General features: G+C 36.0%; 1 protein-coding gene across 8 annotated transcripts in view; it reads left to right on the forward strand.

The window, feature by feature from the left end:
- The window catches only part of Fxr1 (FMR1 autosomal homolog 1), a 61,166-nt gene that overhangs the window by 23,579 nt on the left and 23,052 nt on the right, over window positions 1-14,535 (forward strand). For all 8 annotated transcript variants that reach the window (XM_070025866.1, XM_070025862.1, XM_070025863.1 and 5 more), the window contains exons 4-9: window positions 4,721-4,792; window positions 5,461-5,609; window positions 5,804-5,897; window positions 6,724-6,840; window positions 9,449-9,619; window positions 12,327-12,405. In XM_070025866.1, the coding sequence (XP_069881967.1) occupies window positions 4,721-4,792; window positions 5,461-5,609; window positions 5,804-5,897; window positions 6,724-6,840; window positions 9,449-9,619; window positions 12,327-12,405 (682 nt within the window). The remainder of the gene's footprint in view (window positions 1-4,720; window positions 4,793-5,460; window positions 5,610-5,803; window positions 5,898-6,723; window positions 6,841-9,448; window positions 9,620-12,326; window positions 12,406-14,535) is intronic.

The following is a 14,535-nucleotide window of genomic DNA, read 5'->3' on the forward strand; positions in this document are numbered from 1 at the left end:
ATTGATCTTCAGTGGTCATTAACAGTCACACTATGTAGGTCAGGCTGGTCTTGAACTTAAGATCTTCCCGACTGCCTCCTGGGTGTGATTAACATCTCTACCACCATACCATGTCTAGTACAATTCTTTTTTTTTTTTTCCATGATAAATTTTCTTTTTTTCTATTGGTCCTGGGGCTTGAACTCAGCATCTGGTCACTGTCCTGAACTTTTTTTGCTCAAGACTAATCCTCTGCCATTTGAGCCATAGTACCACTTTCGGCTTTTTTGCTGGTTAATTGGAGGTAAGAGTCTGACAGATTTTTTTTTTTGCGTGAGCTGACTTAGACCACAATCCTCAGATCTCAGTCTCCTGAGTAGCTAGGATTACAGGTATGAGCCTCTAGCACATCAGGAAGCAAAAATTACCCTTTGAGGTGGGGTGCTGAGAATGTTTTCCTCGGTCTTTGATCCAGGAAGGAACAAGCCTTATCTCTGGCCTGTTTACAACTGTGAACAAAATATTCATGTTAGAAATTTAATTATTCAGAAATAAATAATCCTAGGTTATTGTATTTCACTTTGCTTTATGATTTAGCCCTAAAAATGTTAAGCTTAAGTCTTTGGTTTTGTGAATTATTATCATGAATTAAAAATATATTTTACTTTTGAAGATTGAAGAAAAAAGTTTTAAGTTTACTTGTACCAGCAGTGCATTCCTTTGGTGGGCAGGGCAGCAACATTTTTTAGTAGTATGTTGGTATGTATCATAATTAAAAGGCTATAATTAATAGACTTTTCGCTATTACCAAAAATAACATTAACTAAGGTTCTTTTGTAAATCTTCTGGTAGTATAGATCTTAAAGAGTTCCATTGTTGAATCAAATTCATAGTCAAGTTTTTTTTTTTTTTTTAAAGTTTCTGTACTTGGGCTTGAACTCAGGGTCTGAACACTGCCCTGAGCATTTGTGCTCTAGGCTAGCACTCTACCACTTGATCCATAACTTCTTTCACCTTTTTTGGTAGATAATTGGAGATGAGAGTCTGATGAACTTTCCTATCTAGGCTAGCTCTGAACTGCTATTCTTGGATCTAAGCCTCCTGAATAGCTAGGATTACAAGTGTGAGCCATTGGTGCTGAGCTTGATATTTAAGATTTTGATACTATCAAAAAGAACCATCTCAGCCTGGTATCGGTTTTGCTTGTTGGAAACGCTTTGTCTGCTGAACTTTCATTTCCTTGGTCAGTAGTGACATCAAACACCTTGTAAATTGTGTTTTTGGAGAGAGTAGAGAGTGTGTGTCTTTGTATGTCTATGTGTCTTGAACTCCAACATTGTCCTTGAGCTGCTTTTGCTCAAAGCTAGTGCTCTACCTCTTGAGCTACAGTTGCACTTTCAACCTTTGTGGTGATTCATTGATGATAAGAGTCTCGTGGACTTTTCATGCCTAGTCTGGCTTTGAAATGATCCTGAGATCTCAGCCTTCTCTGAGTAGTTAGGATTACAGGTGTAGGTAACCAGCACACAATTCTGTTTTGATTTTTGCTCTTACTGTGTTCAGAATAAAAACTTCTGTCTTTTAACATGCTTAGGCCAACAAATCTACTTGTTACTAGAGCTAGTGGTGCTACAGGGAAAAAAAAAGGTATCCAAAAGGGAGGAGGGCTCTACCGGGTCTTCGTAGGTGCTATGTTTTTGTTTTGTCCTGTGGTTTTTCTTCTTTTGGGGACAGGGTTTCAGTATTATAGCCCAGGCTGGCCTTGAACTGTGTCTTTTTGCCTCTGCCTTCCACGGGAATGGATTATAAATCCAGTGTATGCCTGTAATTAACTTTTTATTCTTTGTTTATGAGCAAGGTTTATGAATCAAGGTCCTTTGGTAAATATGAAAATGATTTAGATGGTTTCGAGACTCGAGATACCTACCACTGAAAGAGGTGTTACTAGATATTAGTTAAGGGTTAATTTATTTTGCGTTTTTGTTTTTTGGCACTGGGATTTGAAGTTTGTTCCTTATACTTCCTTACTAGGTGCTCTAACACTTCAGCATGTGGCCAGCTCCTATTATTTAAATGTAGCAAGTCAACTTTCATTCAGTATTTTTCTTGTTTTGATGATGTAAAAACTTAAAAAAAGGAACTGTTTTATAAATTTAACTGTCCATCAGTTATTTATGATTCTGAAATATATCTTATTAATATTAATCTCATTTAAAATGTATCTCTGAAAAGGTTTATTACTTTTGGTGTATCATACACTTACCATTACTTAAAGTATATGTCTAAAATATTGTCATTATATGTGGATCATCTTACACTGAGATCAGACTGTACTACTCAAAAAAATTATATATCTCTGGGTTTAATACTATAACCATTAAAATTTTTTTTATTATAAAGGTGATGTATAGAGGGGTCACAGTTATATAAGTCAGGTAGAGTACATTTCTTTTTGGCAGTGTCACCCCTTCCCTCTAGCAATTTTTGTTTTAGAAATTCAGCAGTTTGATATTCAATCAATTTGACATGACTAACCCATTGAAAATTTTTTGTTTACCATCTGTTTCTATTCATTTTTGCATACTGCATTTGGCATTTTTCCATGTAGATCAGGAGTAGGGAATCTTTTTTTTTCCTGAGAGCCATTTGTAAAATCACTTACAGGCCACATATCATATATATCTGACATGTGTCTGTTTTGTCTTATGTACAAAACGATTTCATAGGCCTTTATATCCATTGAGCTGGACATTCCCCATCCCTGATGTAGCAGGTAAATTTTGGTGCACAAATATGTTAAAAAATGAAAAAATACTGTCATCCTTGTAAAAAAAAATAGGATATTACTGGGTCTTTGTCAGAGAATTTTAGGAGTTTCTTATTGAGTGATTAACTGAATAAGGCTATCATCTTAACTTTTCTTCTTAGGAATACATTGAGAGCATTAATCCAGAATGTCACCTGAGGATTTTGTAGTCTTAAGATACCAGTAGAATCTAGACAGCTGCTGTCTTTTTGGCTTCTCTAATTCTCCTAATAATTGTAAAATACTTTCTGTATCTTTTTTTATTATAGGAGACTAGTTAAGTATTCCAGATATTCTACTATTCAAAAATAACCCAAAGTAGCCAACTCAAGTTATGATTTAAGGAAACTGCAGGAAGTTGCAGGCTTTTTTTGTGTGATATGCTTATACTTGATGCCATCATTCTTCTGTTTCCTTAAGTCTTTAAAAATGTTTAGCTGAAGGTGTGGCTTAGGAGTAGAGTACCTGCTTAGCAAGCTGTCCCTTGAGTTTAAACCCTATACTTAAAAACATACACACACACACACACACACACACAAATGAACCAATGAGATGTAGCTTGGTAGAGCTTAGCACCCCTGAGCAGCCAAAACAGCTAACTAAATAAATAGATGTAGACAAAATAAGATAATTCAATTCTACCCTAGGATTGTTGTAAAGGGTTTGGTGTATGCATATTGCAGTGTGACAGAATAAATTTTATTCCAATAGAAAATAATTTCCATGTTAAGACCTCTAGGAAAGAATAAACATGAAATACTGAAGAGGAACGTTGGCTTAGAAACTCAGATTCTAAAATTGATTTCACTGGATCCTGACTGTTACACTTGTATCTGTGTTTTTTTTTTCTCATAGCCCTTTTCTAATTTGATTGCTAGATTTTGGCTCACTCATTTACAATTAAGTATATCTACCCACTTCCAAAATGTTTGTGAAGTGATCTTAGAGCTTCTCAAAACTTTGTTTACAAATGTTCCTTACATAACTCTTACCAATCAGTAGTTGATTTCTCTAGTCACCCGTGCAGTCTTACTTCCTTTATTCAAGATTGTTTTTTTTTATGAGAATACTTTGTTGTTTTCCTCCTGCTACTTGCTTTCATGTTTTGAAAATATATTAAGATACAGTATTATAGTAATTTCAGTTGGTTTCTTTAGCAGAAGTGTTCTTATTTCCTGAAAGTGATTTCAACGTTGAGTTTGTCTTCTGAAAACAATTCTTTTGAATTATTGAACAGAGCTGAAGGACATGTTATATAAGACTGCCTTTTAACAAATGTTTCTTTAATAAGTGTTTCTTTAGAAATGTTTTGTTTTAGTAAACCTTCATCAATTTGGAATTACATTTCCAAGAAGCCAAATTACCCAAAAAAGCGTTCATTCTTATTTTTAAGTAATAGAAGTTCAGTACTGTTAATTTATTAAAGTGCATTTAGTTTCAGTTTCAATAATAGGCCCCTCCCTTTCTCCCATCTCTCTCCCCCTTCTTCTCTCCCCCCCCCACTTTCCCTCCCCCCCCCTTTTTTTTGTGGGTCGTGGGGCTTGAACTCTGGGCCTGGGCGCTGTCCCTCAGCTCTTCAGCTCAAGGCGAGCGCTCTACCACTTGAGCTACAGCGCCACTTCCGGTTTTCTGGTGGTTTATTGGAGATAGGAGTCTCACGGTCTCTCCTGCCTGGGCTGGCTTTGAACCGCGATCCTCAGATCTCAGCCTTGAGCCACCAGCACCCGGCCCCTTTTTCCCCTTTTCTTTCTGCTTCCCTCATTTATGGTGCTGAGTATTGAACTCAGGGCCTCTGACTTACTGTGTTAAGTTCTCTACCATTTGAACTTCAATTTTAGGCACATTTTTGATTGTTGAATTTGATAAGACATTTATAATAAGTCATTTGTTAGGTTAAAATCATTTGACATGAATTGATAATTTTTTCCTGCTCAGGTATACTCAAGAGCAAATGACCAAGAACCATGTGGATGGTGGTTAGCTAAAGTTCGAATGATGAAAGGAGAAGTAAGTGATTTTTGAGAATCTTGGTTTCTGTAAATGTTAACTCATTTCTAAAAGCCTACTTCAAACATTAAAAAAATTATTATGGACTATTTTGTTTAATAAAATGAATACCAGGAAGTAGAAATGAAAAGTGAATACCGGGAAGCAGAAACATGTTGCAGGGAGACACTGGCCAGGGCAGGGGGGGATGACAGATGACATGACAAATGGAGGGAGGGTGAGCAAATGGAGTCTTGTATTTCGTGTACATCATGTAAAATTGAACTATGTAACTTGAGGGTAGGGATGGAGAAGAACAATGAAAGAGGTGACATTGATCAAATTGATCAAGGTGATGTATTATACTCATAACCTGACTTTAAAGGCTCTTTGTACAACTACTTAATAAAAAAATTATTATGCACTATTAACTTTTTTCTTCTTGTGTTACATTGGCAAACACCAAAGCTGTTTTCCCCTGAGGTATATACCTCAAGTAGGTGAAATTCACCAATCTTTATGCTTGTAATAATAGTCTAGTTGTGTCAAATTAGTTTGCTATAATTAACCTGTGCTTAGTATTTGTGTCATAGGACATGGGTTCTACTGATTAAACTGAGCAGGGTAATGACTTCATCTCAAGTTCTTTAGTTTTGTTGGGATTTTAAAAGTACTTTCATGTCTTTCAGTTTTATGTCATTGAATATGCTGCTTGTGATGCCACTTACAATGAAATAGTCACATTTGAACGACTTCGGCCTGTCAACCAAAATAAAACTGTCAAAAAAAATACCTTCTTTAAATGCACAGTGGATGTTCCTGAAGATTTGAGAGAAGCGTGAGTAATTTGTTTACTCTTGGATTATGAATTTAATGTGTTACAAAACAATTTTTTCCCCAAACCAGTCACAAAGTCATCTGATAGGAAAATTTTTAAATAAATAACGATGACAAGATGTACTAAATTTGCATTATAAACATTCCCTAAGTTTATTGTTGTTGAACTTTTACATTGAATTAATTTCTCTCTAGGTGTGCTAATGAAAATGCACATAAAGATTTTAAGAAAGCAGTAGGAGCATGCAGAATTTTTTACCATCCAGAAACCACGCAGTTAATGATACTGGTAAGATAACACTATATTTTAAGGTAGCCTTTAATAGCTGTTGCATAGAGTTCATAACTACATACTTTAAAAGATAAGAACTTAATAGTGAATTTACTAGTGAGTTATTAGTGAAAATATTTTGTAGGTTTAACTTTTTAGTTGTTTACATTTTTTTTTCTTTTTTGGTCCGGTCGTGGGGCCTGAACTCTGGGCCCCGGCATTGTCTCTCAGCTCTTTAGCTCAAGGCTAGCGCTCTACCACTTGAGCTACAGCGCCACTTTCGGCTTTTTTCTTTTTGCTTATGTGGTGCTGAGGAATTGAACCCAGGGCCTCATGCATGCAAGGCAAGCGCTCTAACACTGAGCCACCTTCCCAGCCCCAGCTGTTTACATTTTTTAGCATCGTTTAGTTGTATAAGAGAGTTAAATTTATATGCATGTATAGGATATACTTTGATTAGGTTCACCCTTCTCTATCACTCTTCCAAATATTTTTTGAAATTTAGCTCTTTAAATACATAGACATTTCTGTTGACCAGACTAATTTTTTATCTTTTCTGGAGTAATGAGAAAGTTATTAGTATGACATTAACATTACATTAACATTTAGTGTAGGGATCCTAGCTTCTCTTACCTTCCCACTGTACATCCTCTGAATAGCAGATATAATGTAGGAGTTCAGCAAGGAAAGTAAGATTACTTTAGAATGAATGAATGTTAGCTAAAGAGAAAGCCATATATAGTATATGCTAGTCATTGAGCATTCCTGTAGAAGGAGCATGTTTGTGTGTAAATCTTGAAAAATGATGATTGAACTTTTGAGTGATTCACATCTTTGTGTATAGTCTGCTAGTGAAGCAACTGTGAAGAGAGTTAATATCTTGAGTGACATGCATTTGCGAAGTATTCGTACAAAGTTGATGCTTATGTCCAGAAATGAAGAGGCCACTAAGCATTTAGAAGTAAGTGGTTTTATTTATGAAAACTTTATTGTTTGTCCCATTTACTATCAAAAGTATATTTTTTTTTGGTGGGTTAACTTGATTGTTAAGACCAACTAGGTAGGACATGTTTAATGCTTATTATCTGAAGTTCTTAGAAGAACTGGTTATTCTATGTACCTATTTTTATTTCTGTTTTTATATTTCTACTTAAATTTTTGCTTTTAGTTATTTTTCAGATTTTATTTTTGCCCAGGCCACCTTGGAATTCAGTCTTCCTATTATTTATGCATCCCATATAGCTGAATTACACTGGTACAACATCATATCCCAACTTAATTGTTGATTGAGTCCTGATGCCTTTTGTCTGTATCCTGAGTAGTTGGTACACTATGCCTGGCATCTATTTTACTTTATCAAACATGGCTTTTCTTTTGTTAAATGCCTCTTGAATTTCCATGTTAGGGATTAGATGACAGAGCCAAAGAATTTAGAACTAACAATAGTGAGATTATTTTGCTACATTGTTGCTTTTTTTTTTTTTTTTAATTAACCACTATATTTCCTATCACAAAATCAGTTCACTGTAGCAACTTCTATATTGCTGTTTGTACAAAGTTGATGAGGTCTGGGAGTGGAAAATAAATCACATGCTGTATTTTTTAAATATGACTTGCCATTTCTTCTGTCTATTGTATATGTGTGTCAGAATTGGAATTTGAACTCGGCTTGGGCATTGTTGTCATGTAGCTTTTTATGCTCAAGGCTGATGCTTTCCCTCTTCAGTCACGGCTCCACTTCTGGCCTTTTGATAGTTAATTGGAAATAAATAGTCTCAAGGACTTTCCTGCCCTGACCAGTTCTTAAGATTCTGTATTTTCCTTTCCACTACCACTCTATTAATGTACTTGTTCTTCTCTTTCCTCACCATCCGAGCTGGATATAATACTCACATACACACTACTTTTATCTGGAAAAATTGAGTTCTCTTTATCCTTAGGAAATATTAAGGATATATGAATGAATTCTAAAACAAGAATGATTGTATTAGAATACTGGGTGTGTAATTCCCGTAATGCTGTTTTAGAATTATTGTGTGACTAGGAATTAAATGCACTGAATTAATTAACCAGTATTTTATTTTCCTTTTCATTTTATACCAGAAAGATTTTATTTATTCCATAGGAGAATGAATTTTGGACTTTATTAATTTTTCTATATTTCCCCCCCTCCCTAATTTTTCTATTATTATTATTTTTTTTTGAGCTGCTCCTGGGGCTTGAACTCAGAGGCTGCACATTGTCCCTGAGCTTCTTTTGCTCAAGGCTAGCACTCTTACCACTTGAACCCAGCGCCACTTCTGGCTTTTTTTTCTCTTTATGTGGTACTGAGGAATTGAACCCACGGCTTCATGCATGGTAGGTAAGCACTCTACCACTAAGCCACATTCCCAACCCTGAATTTTGGACTTTTTCACTTAGTTTTTGTTTTTTCTCTCAGAAGGCTGAGATCTGAGGATGGTATGTGAAGCCAGCCCAGGCAGGAAAGTGTGAGATCCTGTCTCTTAATTACCAAAAAGCTGGAAGTGGAGCTGTGGCTCAAAGTGGTACCCACTAGCTTTGAACACAAAGAGTTCAGGGACAGGCCTTGAATTCAAGCCCCAGGAACTTAAAATTTTTAAAATGTGCATTTCATTGATGTTAATGGATTTTACATTCTCTTGATACTTCTCAGGTACCCTAGTCCAGACTGGTTTAGAACTCAAAATCAAAATCCTGCTACTCCACAGCTGGATTTTGCTCTACTTGACCGTCCTTTTACCCCATTTTTATCCATTTTGTGGACTAGTCTAAGATCCCATTGAAGCAGAAGACAAAAATAAGACTTGGAGATGACAACAGTATCATAGTCCTGTTTTCATTTAATAAATATTCTTTGTAACTTCAATTATTCAGAATTATAGAGATGAGCTGGTTTTCGTAAAATATACTTGTAGATAATGCCAGAATTACAGGCTCGTGCTATCACATGCAGCATTGTGGGTTTTTTTTTTTTTTTGGGTTGGTCATGGGTCCTAAACTCTAGGCCTGCGCATTACCCCTCAGCTCTTCAACTCAAAGCTAGCGCTCTACTACTTGAGCCACAGCGCCACTTTTGGCTTTTTCTGCTTATGTGGTGCTGAGGAATTGAACCCAGGGTCTCATGAATGCAAGGCAAGCACTCAACCACTGTGCCACCTTCCCAGCCCCAGCATTGTTTTTATTGTATTCTTGGTCAACTTGTACTTTTCACATTGTTAATACGCTCCTGTTCAAAAATTTCCAATTTTCTCTTCCCTCCAGACCCTGGCAACCACTTTCATTTTCTCTAAATATAATTACTCTAGGTATGTAAGTGGAGTCTTAAAATATTACATTTTGTAAATGACTTATTTCAGTTAGGCTAGTAATGCTCTCAGTCAGTGATCATTTGTGTTATAGTATGTCTAAGAATTTTCTTTCCTTTTTCAATGATGATATTTCATATATGTATAAACCACAGTATTCATTGGTTGGTAGATAAGATGTTTTCAACCTCTTGATGTGAATCATAAATGGGGATATAAGTCCTAATTTCCCTCTTTTATTAGTGCACAAAACAACTTGCAGCAGCTTTTCATGAGGAATTTGTTGTGAGAGAAGATTTAATGGGCCTGGCAATAGGAACACATGGTAGTAATATACAGCAAGCGAGGAAGGTTCCTGGAGTTACCGCCATTGAGCTAGATGAAGATACTGGAACATTTAGAATCTATGGAGAGGTAAATTGGCTTTTCTTGCTTCTGCTAACTTTATAGAAAGAACAATCTGCTGAATTACAATATTTTATGTGGAATTTCATTTTATCTTAACTATTATTGAAGGTAGAATTCATTCACCTAAAATCCATCAACTTGGCAGGTTGTAAACTTAACTACTCAGGAAGCTGAGGTCTAAGTATTGAGGTTTTAAGCCATTCCACACAGACTCTTAAGTGGCTTAGGTGGTAGAGTGCCAGCTTTGAGTGAAAAATAGTGCAAGGACCTAGTCTAAGAAAGATAAAATGTTTATATGTGTGCTGGTCCTAGGGCTTGATCTCTAGGCCTGGACACTGTCCTTGAGCTTTTTTGTCCAAGACTAGTGCTCTACCACTTAAGCCACAGCTCCACTACCAGCTTTTCTTGTGCTTAACTGGAGATAAGGGTCTAATGGATTTTCCTGCTCAGACTGGCTTTGAACCATCATCATCAGATCTCAACCTCCTGAGTGGTTACATCACATATGTGAGGTACCGGCACCTGGCTGGAAAAGTAAATTTAATACCCTAGTTTTCTCTATAAAGAGATCTTATGAGATGTAGCTGTTCCATGCTCATTGCGTATCCTGTTTTGTGAAGTTCATGTTTAATGTTCCTGGGTTCAATGTTTGATTTTCTATGTCTGTATACTCTTAGTAAATTTTTCATGATTAAAAAAATATAGTGCAAGGTCTTGAGTTCAAACCCCTGCCTTAGGTACCAAAAAAAGAAAAAGAAAATCAGGTTGTGGGGCCTGGCATAACAGCTCATAGTAGTGATCTTGGGTAGTAAGAATGTGGCTTCAGAGTTCAATCAGTGCATTTAAGAAAATAAATCTCAGCCTAGTAGTTATAGTCATCTTCTGTTGGGAGAAAGAAGGATTTTCTGAGTAATGTTTAGAATTTTCAGAAGGTTCTTAATGACTTCCATAGCTTTTTTTCCCAATTTTATGCCTACTACAAATAATTCATCCATTTAATTTTGATTGCTATTTTGTCAACACTAGTAGCAAATAGTATGCAATAAAACTTTTTTATGACTTGAATTTGGATAATATTTTGTCACTTTGCTGCATTTGCAGGGTAGGAAATGAAGTTACATAAAAAATATAAGTATTCAGGAGGCCAGGAGGATGGAAAGTTCAGGGCCAGTCTGGATGTTATAGTCGGCCTTCAGCTTGGGTAGCTTAGCTAAGACAGTGTCTCAAAATAAGGAGTAAAACAAGAGCCCAGTGGTGGAGGCGGAATACTTGGCTAAAATAGGTTACTTCCTGGGTTTACTTCCTGTTACTAGAGGGGAAAAGTGTTTATTCCAGATGTTTGATTAAGACCATTCCTCAACTATGATTTTTTTTTTCCAAATCTTGACCTTTTAAAAAATTATTTTTGGTGCTTGAATGCAAGGCCTGGGTGCTTTCCTAAGTATTTTTTTCCGCTGTCTTTCAAGTCTCGCACTCCACCACTTGAACCACAGCTCCACTTCCATCTTTTGGTGGTTAATTGGAAATAAGAGTCTCACTGACTTTCCTGCCTGACCTGGCTTGAATCAGGATCTCCAGATCTCAGCCTCCTGAGTAGCTAGGATTACAGGCTTGAGCCCCCAGTACCCAGCCATAATGCATACAATAATTCTGACCACAGAGATTTGTTTATATTTCTGAGAGCTTTCAAAAGTGGGCTATGCAACATAATCATTCTGAGGACAGACATTGTAGCCTGACTCTGCATTTTGATGTTTCTTATCTTTTCCAATAATAATGATGATACTTACCATAGTTTATAAACTGTTTCTTCAAGTGTTTTATTACATATGGTATACATTGAAGTTAGCACAGTGAATTCTTGAGCTATGTTTCTTAAAAGAACCATCAAAAGAGAATTTTTTGAAATTTAAATACCTTTTCCTACTTTTCATATGTTTAAATAGTTCCAGTAGGAACCGAATAAATTTTATGCTCTTATCAGTAAAGTTCTTTTAAAAAATCTACCTCTGCAAAAGCAACTTTTAAAATCATTTCTGGGGCTGGGAAGGTAGCTCAGTGGTAGTGGTTGCCTTGCATGCGTGAGGCCCCGGGTTTGATTCCTCAGCACCACATAAGCAAAAAGAAAAAAGCCGCAAGTGGCGCCGTGGCTCAAGTGGTAGAGCGTTAGCCTTGAGCTGAAGAGCTGAGGGAGAGTGCCCAGGCCCAGAGTTCAGGCCCAATGACCAGACCCCCCCTCCCCCCCAAAAAAAAATCATTTCTGACTTTGAGAATAAGTGCAGTTTTTCAGAAAATTTGAATAAATATGTTTTTTGCACTTATATGGCAAATACATTCTGAGAATATGGACCAGTATGTTTTGGAAGGGGTTAATGTTTGGCTCCTCACTAGTATGTAATAGATGTAATTTAAACTATTATTATTAAAAGATTGTAGACACTCTAAAATTTTTTGAGTGCAACTTTTTTCTTTTTTGGTCTGTCATGGGGCCTGAACTCTGGGCCTGGGCGCTGTCCCTCAGCTCTTGAGCTCAAGGCTAGCATTCTACCACTTGAGCCACAACACCACTTCCTGCTTTTTAATAGTTCATAACTTAATCTGAAATAGCACTTCTTAGTGACTGAGCAGAACTTTGCTCTTCTCATTTTGTTTTGGACTATGAGTTTGCTTCAAGATGGTAACAGTAATTCCTATTTGTTTTCCCTTCATTTAGAGTGCTGATGCTGTAAAAAAGGCTAGAGGTTTCTTGGAATTTGTGGAAGATTTTATTCAGGTTCCTAGGAATCTTGTTGGTAGGTACTTCTAAAATCTTAAATATTTATACAGATTAATTTGAAATTAGTTTCATAGTTTGCTATCTTGTTCTAATTATAGGAATATTTAGATAGCAAATATTATCATATTTTTGATGATAACATTTTATGTGACTTGGACCTATGTGAAGATGCTTTTCTCTAATAAGACCTATAATTTGTAGAACAGTCCGTCATACTAGTTTTTCTTAAATCTTCTCATCCATGGAGTTCTTCCCTATTCCCTTCCTTATGTGTCTTTTTACCAAGATTTTCATCAGAATTGTGATGGTACTTTTTGAAAAGGTGTTTATGATAATGTTTTTCTTTTGTTTAATGCAGATGAGAAAGTAACTGGGCTAACAGTAGGGAGGGTAATCGATTTTTGCATAATAGGCCCTGAAAAATTAGTTGTTGGCAATGTCATAGAATAAGCGAAGAAGTCACGGGCAGGAGATGATGCTTTGTGAGGAAAGGTTTCAGTATTGTTTATCTCTACTAATGAAAATGATGGCATGCCTGAGTTATATAAATTGGCAAAAACTTTGAGCTTGAAGCAATAGTTAAAAAAGCATTCAAGCCTGGGAAGACTAAATGGTTCTGTTACTAATGTGTCTTATGTCTATGCTTTGCTTTTTTGTGTGTGTGGTAGGGTGATATAGTTAGGGTGCTCAGAGCTACGTCCCTAACACCTGTTCTGTGTCTTTAGAGCTATGAGGCAAATGTAATAAGTAGTGATTATTTTAAATAGTAAATGAAAAGAATAACAAAATATAGTTGACCAACAGGAATGACTTTCTGTTCCCTTTGTCTCATTAAATTTTAACTCTGATGAAGTTTATTTCTGCCTTTTTGGGTCCATTTATATAATGGGACCTCTTCATCCTTTAGGAAATAATTGCCTAGGTAATGATGTTTCATTTATCATACTGCAAAAAACTGAAGAGAATTTAAAATGTATGTTTTGACTGATAAGCAGTATATTCAGAAAAAATGATTTACAACGCAAGGATTTCCCTTTTTTTTGGAGGGGGGTGGTCAGTTGTGGGGCTTGAATTCAGGGCCTGGGCACTGTCTGTGAGCCATTCTGCTCAAGGTTAGCGCTCTACCACTTGAACCACAGCTCTGGTGGTTAACTAGTGATAAAAAGAGTCTCAACAGATTTTCCTGCCCGGATTGGCTTCAAACTGATCCTGAGATCTCAGTCTTCTAAGTAGTTTACAGGTGTAGGCTACCAGCACTCACCAGGACTTATTTCTTGAAATCAATGATTAGTAGTTTTATATTAAATGCTTTTCAATTCTGTACAAATCTTTGGGTAGATAATGACATACTATTAATTACAAAAATTAGTTGATGAGTTCTTAGTGTGCTATTGTTTGCCATACTTTGTGCTGCTGGGGAGATAAGTTGAAATTAAAGGTGAATAAAATCTTGAAGAATTCTGTATAATTTTAATAAGCATCTCATACAACCATATCCAAATATTTAGTCAAATGAAATCACGATTAACAACGGCTTTTGAAAAATATGTGCTTTTTATTTAAGTCATACTGAGTTGTTGATATCTGTAAGGCACAAATACTGTGGTAGCTGCTGTGCATATTGTAATTTTAACATTTTCTCGCTTAAAATGATATGGTAGAGCTACAAGGAAGAGTCAGATTTCTTTCCAACTTGATTCTGCAAAAGTACCCTTATTCTAAGAGTTTTTGTATTATGAGTAACAGTTCTTGATATTTAAGAAATAATGAGATTGAATGCTAGTTTTCTTATTCTGCTTGTCTTTTTCTTTGATTTTCTTACCAATCCAACGATAGTGCATGTTTTTTCCTGTATTCTGGTTAGCTTTGGTAATGTGAATTGCTTGTATGCTCTTCAGGAAACGAATGAAATGACAACATTGGTGACATTAAGGAGTAGGTCAAAATTTCTGTTGGTTGTCAAATGTAATACTGTATTTCCCTCAGATGTTTCATGAATAAAGCACTCTTTTGAAAGATAGTGTATTCTAAGTGAAAGAGAAAAAAAAGGACTGAGGAATAAAAGGGAATGAGGACCACTTGGTGGGTAAGTTCCAGAGAGGATTCAACTTAAACTTAACAAATTTCAAGAGTTTTAGGATTTGAT

Source organism: Dipodomys merriami, unplaced genomic scaffold (assembly GCF_024711535.1).
Source record: "Dipodomys merriami isolate MVZ:Mamm:240054 unplaced genomic scaffold, mDipMer1.0.p SCAF_173, whole genome shotgun sequence".
Taxonomy (NCBI): Eukaryota; Metazoa; Chordata; class Mammalia; order Rodentia; family Heteromyidae; genus Dipodomys; species Dipodomys merriami.